This window comes from Tupaia chinensis, unplaced genomic scaffold (genome assembly GCF_000334495.1).
Source record: "Tupaia chinensis unplaced genomic scaffold, TupChi_1.0 Scaffold138235_1, whole genome shotgun sequence".
Classification (NCBI taxonomy): Eukaryota; Metazoa; Chordata; class Mammalia; order Scandentia; family Tupaiidae; genus Tupaia; species Tupaia belangeri.
Genome location: NW_006198133.1, coordinates 1185376 through 1203636, shown reverse-complemented (window position 1 = coordinate 1203636; position 18261 = coordinate 1185376). Strand labels below are relative to the sequence as shown.

At 37.5% G+C, this 18261-nt stretch overlaps 1 protein-coding gene across 4 annotated transcripts in view; it reads right to left on the bottom strand.

Moving 5' to 3' along the window:
- The window catches only part of TMEM232 (transmembrane protein 232), a 315887-nt gene that overhangs the window by 262947 nt on the left and 34679 nt on the right, over nt 1-18261 (bottom strand). For all 4 annotated transcript variants that reach the window (XM_014592682.2, XM_027765405.1, XM_006161109.1 and 1 more), the window contains one exon: nt 6266-6398. In XM_014592682.2, the coding sequence (XP_014448168.1) occupies nt 6266-6381 (116 nt within the window). In that variant the 5' untranslated portion in view covers nt 6382-6398. The remainder of the gene's footprint in view (nt 1-6265; nt 6399-18261) is intronic.

Sequence of the window (18261 nt, the reverse complement as noted above, 5' to 3'; positions counted from 1 at the left end):
AAAACTTCTTGTTGAAGACAATACACATTGAGAGCCCACCCTACAGCACTATACTGTACCACTGTGGTTGGGACCAAGGAAGACAACCGGGTCTATAGTGACCTTGTAGCCCTGTCCCCATCAAACCTAGCAAACCTTACTGACCTTGTAACCCTGTCTCCACAGCAACTCAGTAACTCTATAACTTGCATCTGCTTGCCTATCTGACAGCCTAGAGGCCCAGGACATACATGCATGATTCTATAAGCAACTTTTTCATCTAAGTTACCTCATGTAAGTTACCCAATCACAATATGTGTAAAGTGTGCATAACCAAATAAGGGAGGCAAAGAAACTACAATGAATGAAAGGGGGAGCCCCAAAGAATCCAGGGCTCAGTCTTTGAATGTGAATCCATTGAGCCAATACCAGCACTAAAGGGAACGCTGTTTGCCTGCAACAGGCCTTGGTGTCCTATCTCTCTCTTGCTGAGAATCCCCAAAACACTATGTGTATATATAGTCAAAATCAAAAAGATTTGGGTCAGCAGGTGGCATGAAGTTTAAGGTGCTGAAACCCACATTGCCAACTCTGTAGTACAAGTCCCGGACCCAGCAACTTGAAAATGATGCCGGGCACATGTGTGCGTGCCCTAATTTTTTTTTTTTGAGGTGTTTTTGTTATAGGGCACAAGCACATGCCAGAGAGACAGAGAGATAGAAAGCTAGAAATCACCTCCCAGGGGAGATGGCCATGCCACAATCCCTTCTCCTCCATTCTCCTCTTGGGATCTTGGGCATGCATGCACACACTCCCAGTGTGAGTTTAAGCCACCGGGTCCGGGACTCGAACCGCAGTCGACTACATGGGAGTCCAGAGACATAGCCATTACACTAACTGGTGGTCCCAGTCCTGATTTTTTTTAAAAGGATTTTTGTTTTGTTTGTTTGTTTTGCTATAGGGCACGTCCATTCACTGGAAAAACAGAGAGAGACAAAGAGGGAGAAAGTGAGAACTCATCCCCTGGGGGGATGGCCATGCCACAATCCCTTCTCCTCCATTTTCCTGTCAGGATTTTGAGCATGTATGCACAGGTGCCCAGTTTCAAGCCACCAGGTCTGGAAGTGACCATGTGGGAGTCCAGTGCCTTAACCATTATGCCCCTTGCTAGCCCCAGGATGTATAAATATTTTTTTTTAATTCAAGGTTGTATTTGGCAATGAGAGAATTAGTCGCATGAAAGAGATAATAGGCCCAGATTAATTATTCAAAATATCTTGTCTCTGTAAAAGATGAAAATATAGAAGATGACAAGAAGAGTGTAAAAGTTAAACAGATTGTCTCATATACATTTAATGAAGAGTATCAAAATAAAAGAGAAAAGGGGTTATCAAGGCAATATCTAAAGAAATAATGTTCCAAGAATGATGAAAGAAAGACATACTTCACAGATTCAAAACCATCCAACAAGTCTGAGCAAATTAATGTTTTTAAAATTACCTTCTGACACATCATAGTAAATATGCAGAAAACAGAAGACAATGAGAAACTTTTAAAGTACCAAGCCGAAAAAAACAAATTCATCTTGATGAAATGACATTAAATTTCAGGTAACCTCTCAAGAAGAATGATGCAAACTGTGAGACAGTGGAATGAATAAACGATGTGCTAGGGAAAAAATGAATAAAGGTAATAAAGGCCCAAAGAGTATTCCATTTTAGTTTTAGGTATCTTTCAAGAATAAGAATAAAATAAAATACAGTTTCTAAGATGTGGTAATAAAAATGTCCTGCAGTCAGTGCAACTTTTTAGGATGCTTGACTCATTTCAATGTCCACTTTGAAAATAACTACTTTCAAGGTAAAAATAAATTTTAAAAAATATGATAAAATATATTCAGATAGATAAAAGCAGAATTGTCAACAGCAAAATCTCAGTAATGGAAATTCAAAAAGTTGTACATCGGGTAAATGAAAAACAAGTCCAGATAAAAGGTCTAACAAGCAAGTAGCATTAAAAAAAATAATAATAAATAAACGAGGAAAGAGGAGCAGCAGGTGGTATAGTGGTTAAGGTGCTGGACTGACCACATGGCTGATTGCATTTTGAGTCCCAGACCTGATGGCCTGAAAATTACACCAGGGGCATGTGCATGCATGCCCCAAATCCCAGGAGGAGAATGGAGTAGAAGGAATTTTGGTATGGTCATCTTCCAAGAAGGGTGATTTCTCATTTTTTCTCTTCCTCTGTCTCTCTTCAGCAGGTACACAACCCCTATGGCAAAAAAAAAAAGGCAAAACCAACCAACCGACAAACAAACAGAAAAAGTGATAAAAAATATATATATAAGAACATTGGCTACTTAAAATACTAATGAAGTCTAGTTGACATTTTTAAAAAATACACAAGCTAGAATTAAAATAGCAGATAAGATTTGAAGAAAAAAAAAAAATTCATACTGGGGCCAGCAGATGGCTTAGTGGTTAAGGCGCTGGACTCCCACCTGGCCAACCACAGCTTGAGTCCTGGACTCAACAGCTTGAAACTCCTTCCAGGCACCTGTGTATGTGTGCCCAAAATTCCAAGAGGAGAATGAAGGAGAAATGACTGCAGCATGGCCATCCCTGTAGGGGGTGATTTCTCACTTTTTGTTTATCTGTCTCTCCAGGGAGCACATGTGTCCTATAGTAAAAATCTCTCTAAAAAAAAAAATCACACTTAATCATGAAATATTTAAGTTTTTTCCTTTCAAATTGAGATGGAGACAAACATATTTCAAATTAATAAGAAATTGTAACAACATTTCTATATATATAAAATCAATTGCATTTTATTTTCAGGTAACAGAAAACATAATTTAAAAATCTACATACACATACAATTTTTAATAGCATCGAAAACACTAAATACATAGAAATAAATTGAACAAAAGATAGACAATACCCTTATAGTTAGAACATTAAAATTTATTGAGAAATTTTATAAGTAACTGAATAAATGTAAAAGTATGTTTCATTCACAGACTGGGATGCTAATTATGATAAAGATGTCAGTTCTCCCCAGATTAACAAATATGACAATAATAAGAATTCAGGTAGAAAAATTCAAGTAGAAAAATGAACTAGAATGATACATGACACAATTATAGTTGAAAGTTCATGTGGGTAAATGGTTTCCACTTCCACTTCATCTGTTGAAATATTGTTTATTAAAGAACAGGTTTTAAAACAAACATAATAACAAACATGATTTTGTCTGCTTAGGTTGTTATAACAAAATAGCATCAATAAGAAGCTATAACCATGCTATTTCTACACACACAGTGCTGGGAATCAACTCAGGGTACCAGCGCTATCTGGTTCTGGTTAAGGTCCCTTTCTTGATTTTCATGTAACTGTGGATGCTTCCCACTAATCCTCACATGGAGGGGAGAGGAGCTCTACTATCTCTCTTCGTAAGGACACTTATCCCATCACGAGGGCTCTAACCTCACCACCTTATCTAAACCTAATTACCGCCCAAAGACCCTACTTCCTGGTACTGTCATGGTGGAGTTAAGGCTTCAATATATGACTTTGAGGGAGGCACATTTAAGTCCATGACAACATGTCAACCTATTAACTACTATTGTGTTTTCATTAATACTTTTTATTTGTAAGTTCTTAACAATAGCTTAAAATTTAAAATACATGCAACTTTTAAATTATAAACAAACTTTGATCTGGTAATTTCATTTTAAAGACTTTTTTAAGCATGTAAGGTTTTAATGTTACATATAATAGTTTAATACATGGAAAAACAACAGCACTGAATGTTCCACCTCATAACAAAACCAAGCAATTTAAAAGCCTGTGTTAATTGAGGGACCAGCAGTTGGCATAATGGCTATGTTGCTGGACTCCCATGCAGTCAACTGAGGTTCGAGTCCTCGACTCCATGGCTTAAACTCACACCAAGCGCGTGTGTGTGCATGCCCAAGATCCCGAGAGTAGAATGGAGGAGAAGGGATTGCAGCTTGGCCATCCCCCCCATCATGGAGGATGATTTCTCACTTTCTGTCTCTCTGTCTCTCTCTGTCTTTCTGGCGGGTGCACATGCCCTATAGCAAACACCTCTCCAAAACAAAATTTTAAAATAAAATAAAATAAATTTAAAAAGCCTATGTTAATTGAGACTAGCAGATGGAATAATGGCTACATCACTGAACTCCCAAACAGTTGACTGTGGTTCAAATCCCGGACCTGGGAGCTTAAAAGTCACGCCAGGTGCATGTGCTTGCATGCCCAAGATCCCAAGAGGAGAATGGAGGTGAAAGGATATTGGTGTGGCCCTCGCCCTGGGGGGTGATTTTTCACTTTCTGTCTCTCTGTCTCTCTCTTTCTCTCCAACAAACACATGTGCCCTATAGAAAAATCTTTCTTAAAAAAAAGAACTGTGTTAATTGAGGTAATTGTTAATGATGTTTAAGACGTATCCAGAAGTTTCTTTTTTTAACCATTAATATAATTTAAAAATATATTTTATACATTTAACAACATGCAGCTATGTTTTCCTAATATGAAAACAATAGACATTTGATAGAAATTAAAATTCCTTAAAATGTGTTCCATGAAAATGCTTATATAAGTAGTGGTGGTAGTGCTACTTTGCCCCAATATAGAGTCACACTGCACATTAGCCTATTTAAAAACCAGGGACTCCTAGAATAAAGAACACTGTTTAACTTTTATGAAGCTGGAGGCTTTTTTAATTTGTTAAACAAAAGCCTACCCCTTATTTTTTAGCATAATATCTGTTGCTATCTGGTTTGTAAGATTCTAGCCTTCTAAATACAATGATCTTTGTGAATTACAGTATTATTATATTGATCTTATATAATCAGTTTTTCACTGTGTACATAATTTTTGTGCTAATGTTTCTTACGGTAAACATTTCCATAGTATTCTACTGTTTATGTATATTTAATTCACTTGGCCATTCTGTTATTAAGCATCTGGATGATTTGCAGATTTAACTGTAATAAATTCTGCTCTGAACATGTTGCACAAATTATTTTTCCCCTATTGATCTATACTCTGTCAGGGAAAGAATTACCTAGTCGAAGTTTATTTAGGTTCTATTGTTTGTTATTTCTAGTGCCCTTGGCCATTTAGACCCGCGATCTTTTCGGCTCATTGCTTCTACACACATTACATATGTTTACAGGAGCACAGCAAAACCATTCCCTTTCATGGGGGGCAATTCATTATAAATTTCATTTTCCTCTGCAGGGTCCTGGATGAAAAACACCTTCTCCTGACCCCTTTTAAAAATGTTGATCACTGTAGTGGTGGGACAAGGGCACAGGGGAAAATAGCTAGAGAAAAAGAAGTGCGCTTTCTGTGATGGTCAAACCTTTGTGAAAACTCCTTGGAGTTGTTCTTCTACTCATATTTAGAAACTTTATACGAAAGAAATCATTTGAAATACAGGAAAACACTTCATTGCAGCTAAATTTGAAAAAGAAAATGACTTAGAAATAACTAAGATGCTTCACAACAGCAGCTGTCAAATACTTTCATGCATTTTATGGTTTACTATGGCAATTTAAATATATATGAGTATAGGAAGATGATTATTTCAAGAAAAACACATAAAATTCAATTATTTAGAAAGTGTGTGATAATTACAAATACATGAGGCTATTTTAAAAAGAGTAAACATCGAGACCAGCAGATGGCATAATGGTTACATCGCTGGACTCCCACATAGTTGGCCATGGTTTGAGTCCCAGACCTAGCAGCTTGAAACTAATGCCAGGTGCCTGTATGTGTGTGCATGCCCAAAATCATGGGAAATGGAGGGGAAGGGATTGCAGCATGGTCATCCTCCTTGAGAGGTGATTTCTCTGTCTGTCTCTGTCTCTCCAGTAAGTGCACATGCCCTATAGCAAAAATCTCTCCAGAAAAAAAAAAGAGTAAACATCAGGCCAGGCCAGCAGGTGGTGTGGTGGTTAAGGCGCTGGACTCCCACATGGCCAACTGAGGTTCGAGTCCCAGACCTAGTGGTTTGCTTTCTCACTTTATGTCTTTCTCTCTTATGAGTATAAGTGCTCTATAAAAATTTTAAAAAATAGTAAATAAAATTAATCATTTTAAAAAAATAGAGTAACTATAACATTTCCATCCTTGGTTAGAAAACTACAGGTGATTCCTCCCCCTCCCCCCAATTTTCTGTATGTTTGAAATTCTGTACAATGTATATGGGTCCTCTACTTTAATAATATGAAAATTTTTTTCCTGCTTACCTTGATTTATGACTTCTTTCTGTACTTACATTTTGTAAGTTATATTTAAAAAGATTTTCATAAGAAGAAGATATTCCTCCAAATGTATTAACTGCAGGCGATTTGTTAATAGGCATATTCACGGATCATAAACCTTAAGAGAAATATTAAATGTGTGTTACAATACAAATGCACTTATGGTAGGAAGTAATACATGTCATTGCAAATTTGTGATTTGTAGAAAAGGGTAGCAAGAAGGAAAATTGGGCTTAAGAACAAAAGCATATCAAGGAAGAATTTAAACTTAAATCTCATCCACCTAGGATTTGAATCTAATTTTGTTTCTAAAACCTATATCCTTCCTATTAAGTTACTTATCCATTCATAAAATACCTAGTCTTCATTATACTTCAGCAGTTTCATCAGCAAAACCAACTGAAAAAAAGCATGGTATGATGTAAGGGGATGGGCTATGTAACCAGACTAATTTACTTCAGTAAAGGCTGTGTGCCTCAGTTTCCTCACCTGTAATATAGACATAATATATCCATATAGATTTCCTGTAGGAAATAAATAGTTTAATATATGTAATTTACTTCAAATAGAGCCTAGCATACAGAAGGCTTTGCATAAGTGCTCACGATTGTTAGTAGTCACTTTGTTTCCTGTTTTCTAAGGTCACTCAAAGTTCTTTTTATGTTCTCTGTCTCTTTATTATTATTATTATTATTATTATTATTACTATTTTAGAGATTTTTTTCTATAGGGTGCATGTGGTCTCCAGAGAAACAGAAAATGAGAAATCACCCCCCGGGGGGGGGGATGGCCACACCATAATCCTTTCTCCTCCATTCTCCTCTCAGATTCTGGGATTCTGAGCATACACACACACACACACACACACACACACACACACACACACAAACACACCATGCGGGAGTTTTAAGCCACTGGGTCTGAGACTCAGATCGCAGTCAACCATGAGGGAGTCCAGCAACATAACCATCATGCTACCTGCTGGTCGTGTCTCTGGTCTTTCTGCCATTATATTATGCTTTCTCTGCTTGCTCCACACCCAGATTTTTTTCCTATTGATGTATATCTGAGCATATTTTATGAGTGTATGACCAAAATTAGGACATAATATTTGTGTTGAATGGTGTGTTTAATCAACAAAACAAATAAAATGGGAAGTTGTACTAAATTGTTTCATGTTGCATTTTTAAGATGGCTAATTTAAAAACTGATCATAATACTGGGACCAGCAGATGGCTTAATGGTCCCAGTATTGTGGGGAATCACATGATCAACCGCTGTTCAAGTCCCGGACCCGGAGGCTTGAAACTCATGCCAGGCACAAGTGCGTGCATCCCCAAAATCACAAGAGGAGAATGAAGGAGAACGGATATTGGCGTGGCCATCCCCCCTGGAGGTGATTTCTCGCTTTCTGTCTCTCTGTCTCACTCTCTCTCCAGTGAGCACATGTGCCCCACAGCAAAAATCTCTCTTAAAAAAAAAAACTGATTATGATATCAATCAAAGTTTTGGCAGAAAAAAATAGGGCACACTCCAACAGAGTAACGGAATGAAGATCTTTCTAAAGACAGGGGGGCAGAGCAGAGCTTTGAAAACAATGGCAGTTCCAGGAGGCAAAAGCAGGGGCCCTGGCAAGAAGAGGTGAACTACTACCACTTAGGACTGAAGGAGAAAGCAGACCCAGAAAGAACAGCTGGAGGAGTGGTGCTTAATAAAAAGCTTTGGCCTTTGGTAGAGATACATAGCTAGTCAGAGGCTGCATCTGAGAGGGAGCCTGGAGAATAGGAAAAATAACTAACCTCACTCCTCTCCCACACTCCTCACAAACACCTGCTAGTACTCACATTAGCAGAACCAAACCAGAAGACAGAGGCCAAGAGAAAAGTGGCGAGGGACAGAAAGTATATCTTAGGGACATGGGGAAAATATCCAGACAATAGATGACAAACACAAAACGTCATTATCTACTGTTACTGGTTATAGCAAGGTCTGCTTCTAATAATCCACATTGATTAAAATGGAAAGCAAATGCATTTTCAAGTCAGCCACTGTGCTGAGCTATATAGAGGGATGTCATTCAGAGTTGGTCTAATTTTAGTTAAAAATTCAAGCTATTTCCAACCAGGATTAATAATTTCAAAGGTCTTTTTGTTTGTTTGTTTGTTTAATAGCTAGCAAAATCACATCAGATATTCCCATCTTAAAAGGCACTCAAAAGGGGCCAGCAGGGGACCAGCAGTTAGTGTAATGCTATGTCGCTGGACTCCCACGTAGTCGACCACGGTTTGAGTCTCGGACCTGGTGGCTTAAACTCAACGCCGGGCGCGTGTGCGTGCGTGCCCAAGATCCCGAGAGGAGAAGGGATTGTGGTGTGGCCATCCCCCATGCGGGGTGATTTCTCGCTTTCTGTCTCTCTGTCTCTCTCTCTCTGGCTGGCGAGCACACACGCCCTATAGCAAAAACCTCTCAAAAAAAAGGGGGGGGGGGCAGCAGGTGATGTGGTAATTAAGGCACTGGACTCCCACGTGGACAACTATAATTCGAGTCTCAGACCTGGGGCTTGCTTTATTACTTTCTCTCTCTCTGGTGAGCACACATGCCCTATAGAAAAATTTTAAATAATAAAAATAATAAATAATTCTTAAAATAAATAAGGCACTCAAAAAATTCACTGCAAAGTTATTTTATAATGAATGCATAGCAACATGCACATCTGCATAGATGGCCTAAAATTTTGAACCACAATCAAGAAGTAAAACTATGCAGAGTAGTTATACACCTAGATGTAAATGCTGCAAATTAAAGACAGAATTGTAAGTCATCTAGAATTATGAAGTAAAGAAGTTTGAAGCAACTAGGTACAGACAACATCTTAGACCTAGCTATGGTGGCACAGGTGATAGAGTGCTGCTGTGCAGTACTAAAACCATAGGGGAAGGTTTAGGGTTCAGGTCCCACATGGACCTGAACATAATGGTTTCTCTCTCTCATAACAAAACATTAAATTAAATTAAATTAAATTATATAATGACCTTTTAAAAAGTTATTTTTTTAAAAAAAAGAAGACATCCTCAAAAGACGATGAAAAGAAATCCATGAGAGTATAAGGGCAAGCCCACCATTCATAAACCATTGCGTATTTCAGAAACATAGTTTAGAAATACAAATCTGAGTCAGGCCTAGTCTTAGATAATTATTCAAAACATTTAAGGCAAAATGGATGGCATGGAAAATATATAGGCCACCTAGGGGGAAAAATAATTGAAGGGAAATTGAATTAAAGGCCAACTGGTCATTTGTTTGCTTTATGTTAGGCATATTGACCTAGAACTTTGGCTATTTCCTGAACTCTTTCATAAGATTGACTATGATTGGTCATATTTTTTGAGTTTTTAATAAATTGGAGACTAATTGTTTAAAAATTCTCTCTCGATCCCTGAACCAGCTGTCTTATGATTTCTCACATGTGCTGCTCATCATAGCAGGTATTTGCACCATGTGTTCGATGCAGGAGTTCCACAACACCCTGTCAAGGAGATTTCCCAGACCAATAAGGAGAAAAATCAAATTGCCATGAAAGTTTCCAAAGGCTTATTCTCAATTTTTAATAGTATTGGTAACTAACCAAGACTAATTTGCAGACAAACCACTATTTGAGAAAGGTTGTGACATTCAAGAGACAAGTTGTACCCCCTAATGTCTTATTAATTAGGATTGTTTCAACAATAGAGAGCAACTAAATAATCTCAAATTTCAAAAAAAGAAAAAGTGAATTCCTTCAGAAATATTTCTTTTTGAGGGGAGGGGACGTTTTTGGTATGGGGCATGTGCGCTTGCCAGAAAGAGAGAGACAGAAAGACAGAAAGCGAGAAATCACCCCCCAGGGGGATGGCCATGCAGTAAACCCTTCTTCTCCCTTCTCCTCTAGGGATCTTGGGCACGCACGCATGCATACGTGCCCGGCATGAGTTTAAGCCACAGAGTCTGGGACTTGAACCACAGTCGACTACATGGGAATCCAGTGACACAGCCATTACGCCAGCTGCTGGTCCCCAGAAATATTTCTTATAGAGAGGTTGCCATTAAATCTTCAGTGGAGTGAATAAACAGAAAATAAAAATCCAAGTGAGGTAACCTCCTAGTAGAAACATAAAATCTGATGTCATCAACTTGAAAAACATTTAGTTCCTTTCTAAAAAAATTCATCAAATTTTAGCAGAGTCCAAAACTTGAAGATATAAGCAAAGGGATGGTTATCATTCTTATCAATAGTGCAAGTGCAATAGAGCCATGCCACAAGGTATGTTGTTTTAAGACTGGTTTTAAAACTCCAACACTAAGTATATAAAAATCTGAAAAAATGCTATAATAATAATTTTTTAAAATGCTGGTAAGGCTGTGGTGAAAGGGGAACTTATCTACATGGCTGATGAGAATATAAATTAGTACAGCCACTGTACAAAATTACATGGAGGTTCCTCAAAAATTTACAAATAGAACTACCATGATCTCACTTCTTGGTATTCATCCAAAGGCCAGGAAAACTGTCAGAAAGAGAAACTTGCATATCCATGCTTATTGCAGCATTATTCCCAATTGCTAAGTTATAGAATCAATCTAAATACCCAATAACTGATAACTGGATTTAATAAATGTGGCACATGTACACTATGGAGTACTACTCAGCCATGAGGAACAATTTAACTCTGTCATTCAATACGAAGTGAATGAATCTAGAACATTTAACGCTAAGTGAGAGCCAGACTATAAAAGACAAACACCATATGTTCCCGCTCAATATATACCAGACATCTGCACTGAATGGAAGAAACAAAGATTTGCAGACATAAGAGCAGGGAGGACAAGCGTAGATACCAGAGACTGTATGGGAGGGGACTGGATTGCAGAGGGCTGTAGGAGGAGCGCCATAAAATATTTAACAGATGAAAAATGTAAAGGTTCTTGTTGAAAATGATGTACATAGTAGTATTTCTAATTTTTTTAGAGGTTTTTGCCTTAGGTCATGTGTGCTTACCAGAGAGAGAGATACACAGATTGGGGGAAAGTGAGAGATCACCCCCTGGGGGAATAGCCACTCTGCAATCCCTTCTCTCCATTCTCTTCTCTGCATCTTGGGCATGAACACACACGCACCCTGCTTGAGTTTCAAGACACTGGGTCTGGGACTGAAACTGCAGGTGGCCATGTGGGAGCCCAGCAACATAACCTCTCTGCCGCCTACTGGTCCCAATATCCCTGACTTTATTATCATACAATACATGCATGCTTTGAAAAATCTTATTGTATGCCATAAAGATTTATGACAATTAAATATGAAATAAGGAAAATATCTGAGAAAATGTAAATGTAATTATTTTATTATTCTAATTTAAGTCAAATTCGGTCTTCATTTCAACATTATTATCTAAACTAACAAAATAAAAATATTATAATTTGATTGAAATTTACTGATGAAAAAACAAGCTTTACTTGATTTTTTTTGTTAGTCTCCAATTTATTAAAGCTTTTGTGAATGTGGCAATAGTAATAAATCAAATGTTGATTGTATGATTACAGAGAAATAGGAAACTCAAAGAATTATTGCTAATCTTTTACAGAAATCTCATATTTTGATTGTGTAATGTTCTAAAACCAAAGTGTGTTTTTCTGAATACGAAGCCGTTACCTTTTAAGTGCTATTTATAGAAAACTTAAAGAAACTTAATGTTTAAAACGAAAAGATTTTTTTAAAGAAAAAGTCAACAGAAGAACTTAATCCTTTACAGGTTCTCATAGTGTAGCACTTCATTTTGCTAAGAGGAAAAATACATTCAGAGACTGGCAGGTGGTATGGTGGTTAAGGTGCTGGATTCCCACATGGATGACCTGCAGTTCTAGTCCCGGACTTGGCAGCTTGCTTTCTCACTTTTCCTTTCTCTCTGTCTCTCTCTGGTCAAATTAAAAAATAATAACATTAAATAAAAATTAAACAAAGATTTTTTTAGAATTATTTTATTCATCATAATTTTTTTCAATTTGATAAAGACACTCACCAGAGAGAAAGAAAGTGAGAAAGAAATTGCCAGTTCCAGGACTCAAACTGCAGCTGGCCATGTGTGAGTCCAGCATCCCAACCACCACACTATCTGCTGGCCCAACAAGTAATTAAAAAAAAAAAAGAAAGAAAGAAAAAGAAAAAGAGGAGCAGGCGGGTGGCGTGGTTGTTAAGGTACTGGACTCCCACATAGCCGACTGTGGTTCAAGTTCCGGACCTATAGGCTTGCTTTCCTGCTTTCTCTTGCTCCCTTTTTGTCTCTCTCTGGTCAAATTAAAGCTAATAATAATGATGATAATAAATGAAATAAAATAATTCTTTTTTAAAAAAAGAAAAAAAAATGATATTCAAAGACAGTGTCCATTAGAGACATTTTCTTGGAAATGTTGGTTGATTCTACAACAAAGACGTTAGCTCATATGCTGTTTCCCAGGGACACCACACCTCAATCTAGTGGCATCTCACAGTTCAATCTATTCATCACTGGCTGACAACATGGAAGAGAAACTCATGGAACAAATACATCGAGTAAACTATTTTCACAGCAACTTGATAAATACATGAATAATGCTAACATTACAAATGCTTAGTTTATGAATACACTAGTGATATCAAAGGAAAACTATTGGGTTAGCCCCTTGTTTACAAGTATAATTAGTTCTGAATGTAGTAAAACTAGGAAATATTACAATATTTGAAAAGTGGTTAAAAACATGTTTTGTATAGGACAGGTGGTCATTCTGGACACACACTGCCTTCACAAACCAACCAGGATCCTCCCCACCCAAAAACCAACAATAACGACAAAAAACAAAAAAACGAACAAGAAAAACCGGGACCCCAGTCCCGCAGGTGCATGGGCACACTCTCTGCCCACCATCAGGATGAGTCTAGAAGTTCATTCTCTACTAGAGCCCCAGGTGAGAGTCCAGCTTGGCTGGCACCTTCTGCACCCTAGCTCTATTGAGGGCTAATTAACAAATACAATTCCTAGATATTTATGGTGAGGAGTCAATGTTTTGAAATATACCTACATGGGGAAATTATTAACACAATCACACTAATTAAGATATCCATTACTTCACATAATTATCTTTATATGTATATGTGGTGAGAGCAATTAAGATCTACTCTTGACAACTTTCAAGTATACTTGATTATTAACCATGGTCACCTTGCTGGCTACTGGGAATAATGTTTCAGTGAACATGGAATGCAGGTGACTTTTTTAGATACTAAGTTCATTTTTATTAGATATATATCCAAAGGTGAGATTGCTAGATCATATGGTAGTTCTGTTTTTAATTTTTTGTGGAGCATCCATACTGTTTTTCATAATGACTGTATTAATTTACGTTCCCACTAGGAGTATACAAGGGTTTCTTCTCCATATCTTTGCCAATGCATTGTGTTTCTGGTAATAGAAATTCTAACAGGTGTGAAGTGATAGCTCACTGTGGCTTAATTTGCATTTCCCTAATAATGAATGATGCCAAGGACTTCTCATATACCTGTTGTCTATGTGTATGTCTTCTTTTGAGAAATGTTGAAATCCTTTGCCCACTTTTTAATTAGGCTATTTGTTTTTGCTAGTAAGTTCCTTGGGTTCCTACTTTTCTGGGAATTAGCCCATATCATATGGTGGTTTGCAAATATTTTTTCACAACTACCACATTTCAATCTTGTGAGATGCCAAGCAGACAAGCCAGCTGAACACTACTGGATTTATGACCTACAGACTGAGAGAATAAATGGAATTTATTTTAAGCCTCTAATTAGTGCAAATTTATTTTGGTAACAATAGAAAACTAAAACAAGATATTCCACAATTTAGCAATTATATCGAAGTGGGTGATGATCTTTATATTGAAATCTGTAAGAAGTTATCACTAAGCATCTTAAAATTTAATGGAATGTTTGACTATTTTCTATTGAAAGAAGGTTGCACATAAGATCATGAATCCAGAATAATCTATTTTTTACTTCGAAATGTAACTTAGGTTGGCCCCATGGCACAGTGGTTCAGTTCTGTGCACTGGGAGCCAGATTCCATATGGCCGACCATGATTCAGATCCCAGCTTGAAAAATACACCAGGCACATGTACATATATACTCAAAATCCTGATGGGAAGGAGAAATGCAGGAAAATGGATTACAATGAGACCACACCACTGGGGAGGGTGCTCTCTCTCTTATTCTCTCTCTCTCTGATGAGCACATGCCCTCTGATAATTGTGTGTGTGTGTGTGTGTGTGTGTGTATGTGTGTGTGTAAGATTTCATAAATGCATAAATTTAAGGTTAGGTATAATTTGAGTACTTATAGGAACTAGCTGCTGCTAAAAATTTTCAAAATGTAGCATAATGTTAAACAAAAGCTAAAATTAACATTAGACAAAAGTTTAAATTAAAATTTTGAAATTAATGAAAATTTTCAAACTTCTATATCTGTCATCAGACTTATGTGAGACTCATTTTTCTACTATGAATGTTACTAAAACAAAATACAGATACAGTGGAATTATACATTAGTTTATATAGAGAATACTCTTTAAATTCAACCTAGGGCTAGCCCTATAGGGTAACAGTAAGCAGTGCACAGACGGATAGCCCTGGCAGCTTGAAAAATACTCTGGGCACATATGTGCATGCCCAGGCTTCTGACAGGAGGAAGAAGTAGAAGAAAAATGGTTGGGTGTAAGTAGGCCCCACGGAGGGTGATCTCTCTCTCTCTCTCTCTCTCTCTCTCTCTCTCTCTCTCATGAGCATATGTGCTTCCAAGAATTAAAAAAAATTTCAACCTAAATTAGATAAAATTAAAAAGAGCTGGTGGTGTGCTGATTAAGGTGCCCGATTCCTACACAGCTAACTACACAGTTGAGTACAGAACTGGCAGCTTGAAAAATACACTGAGTGGGGACCAGCAATTAGTGTAATGGCTATGTCGCTGAACTCCTATGTAGTCAACCATGGTTCGAGTCCTTGACCTGGTGGCTTAAATTCACGCCAGGTGCGTGTACGTGCATGCCCAAGATTCCGAGAGGAGAATGGAAGAGAAGGGATTGCGGCATGGCCATTCCCCCCTGGGGCGGGGGGCGGGGCAGTGATTTCTCGCTTTCTGTCTCTCTGTCTCTCTCTGTCTGTCTGGCAAGCACAAGTGCCCTATAGCAAAAACCTCTCCAAAAAGAAAAATACACTGAGTGTGTGTTCATGGGTACCCAAAATCCTGACAGAAGACTGGAGGAGAAGAAACTGTAGCATGGTCAATCCCCCAGGGGATATTTTCTTACTTTCCCTCTCTCCTCTCTCTGGTGAGTAAACACATCCTATAGCAAAAACACAAAAGCATGGCCAGGTCATTTGTCAAATTAAAAATTTTAATACTAATATAAACAATATTTGTTCCATGTGTGCATATAGGTAGTTTAAAATCTTTATTTTTTAGGGAACCAGCAGTTAGCGTAATGGCTATGTCGCTGGACTCCCACGTAGTCGACTACGGTTCGCGTCTCGGACCCGGTGACTTAAATCTCACGCCGGGCACGTGTGCGCGTGTGCCCAAGATCCCAAGAGGAGAATGGAGGGGAAGGGATTGCGGCGTGACCATCCCCCCTGGGGGGTGATTTCTCGCTTTCTGTCTCTATGTCTCTGTCTGTCTGGCGAGCGCACGCGCCCTATAGCGAAAACCTCTCAAAAAAAAAAAAATCTTTATTTTTTAGAGTAGCTTAGATTCACAACAAAACTGAAAGTACTGAAATTTCTTACACACCTCCTACTCTCATACATGCATAATCTCTTCCATTATCACCGCCCCCTAACAGAACGGTGCATTTGCTGCACTGATGGAAACCTCATACTACGCTGACACTTTATCATCACCCAAGTCCACAGCTGACATCAGGGCTGACTCTAGGAGTTGCACAGTCTGTGTGTTTGGACAAATGGATAATGACATGTATTCATTCTAGTATCATACGGTGTATTTTCACTGCCTCAAAAATCCCCTTTGTCTGCCGATTCATTTTTTTCCTCCATACCCAGCAACATCTGATCTTTTTATTGTCTCCATAGTTGTGCCTTCTCCAGAATGCCATATAGTTGGAACCACATAAGTGACCTTTGCAGATTGGCTTCTTTCACTTAATAATAGGCATTTAAGTTCCCTCCTTATCTTTCCATGGCTTGATAGCACTTTTTTTAGTGATAAATAATATCCCATTGTATCGATGTACCACAGTTTATTTATTTATCTCTCTACTGAAGGGTCTCTTGGTTGCTTCCAAGTTTTGGCAATTATCAATAAACCTGCTATAAAATTATATGCAGGTTTGCAGCAGACAAGTTTTCAACTCCTTAATATAAGTATCAACGAACATAATTGCCAGATTGTATGTATGTTGAGTATATTTGAGTTTTGTGGGAAATGACCAAATTAGGGGCTAGCATGTAGTATGGTTGTGAAGGCACTAGATTCCCACATGACTGACCATGGTTTGAGTCCCAGACCGGGCAGCTCAAAAAATTATTCTGGGTGCATATGCGTGCATGACCAAAACCCTATGCGAAGAATGGTGTAGTCATACCTCCAATGGGGTATTTTTCAATTCCTCTCTTTCTTTAGAGAGAACACTCTAGTGAGGACCCTATGACAAAAACCTTTAAAAAAAAAAAAAGAAGGTGAAATTGATATTTGACTAATAAGTTTGTCTTGTGATAATTAAAAGTGACAAAAAGTTATTGACATTCCATATTATTTGTCCTTTCACTCAATAATATGTATGGTGTAATTGCTTTCTTTTTCCTTACATAATATTTGTTTGGATCATACTTATTCAAAGGCAAATTTATATCTATTAAACCTAATAATTTAGGTTTGTATTTTGAATATTTTTCATTTCCTTATGTTTTACTTTTATAGTAATTAACTTTCATTGTAATTTTTCTGTTACAATTTGGAAATTTTAAAGTTGCTACCTTTTCACACAGAAAGCTGGAAAAGCACTTTAAAAAGTTACCAGCTAGTGGTGTGGTGGTTAAGGGCACTGAACTCCCACATGCTGACCATGGTTCAAGTCCTATACTTGGTGGCTTGCTTTCTCTCTCTCTCATCCTGGACCTGGTGGCTTGTTTTCACATCTCTCTCTCTGTCTCTCTCTGGAGAAAGTAAAATAAATAAATAAATAAATAAAGTTAAATAAAATAATTTTTAAAAAAAATGTTACCTATGCATTATTTGACTCTCCACACTCTAAATTTAGCCTATTAAGTTGATTCTGTGGTGTCGTCTAAGAATCAGTATTCGTCTTGTTTTGTTTTAAGCTCAAGTGGAGCCTGAGTAGTAAAAAGTAATTGTGGAACAAAGTCAGAGCTTTGAAATAACATAGGCATTGCAGAAAATTAAGAAGTATGATATTTTATTGATCTTTTCTTTTTTAAACTTTCGTCAAGTACAATTCCTATAACAACAAGAAATCCATTATTGAGAAAAACAGTACTCCAGAGCAGAAAATCCTTCTCTAAGAAGGTGCTACTTTAAAAGTTAGAAAGTTCTCATAGGATGAGAGCCCTCATATATCTTTTTCCTTTTTGAAAAAAATTAAAAATTATTATCTCCATTAAAATTAGATATAATGATATTAACATATTTCTTATATTTTGAGAAAGGGATTCCAAAGATCATAAGAGTTAGGGAGAGAAGAACAAGAAAGAATAAAATCATCTGTGGAGCTTTATAAAGCAACCTAGCTAATCAGAACTTCCTTAAAAAAGAAAGGAGAAAGGGAGTGATGGCAGGGAAGAATCTGGAAAGGAGAAAGAAAAGTGTGAAAACAGTGGGAGAGGGGAAGAAAGTAGGAATTTTTTTCAAACTATACACTGCACTTCACCACCAGGACTGGGAAATACCATCTTACACTCTCTAAGAGTT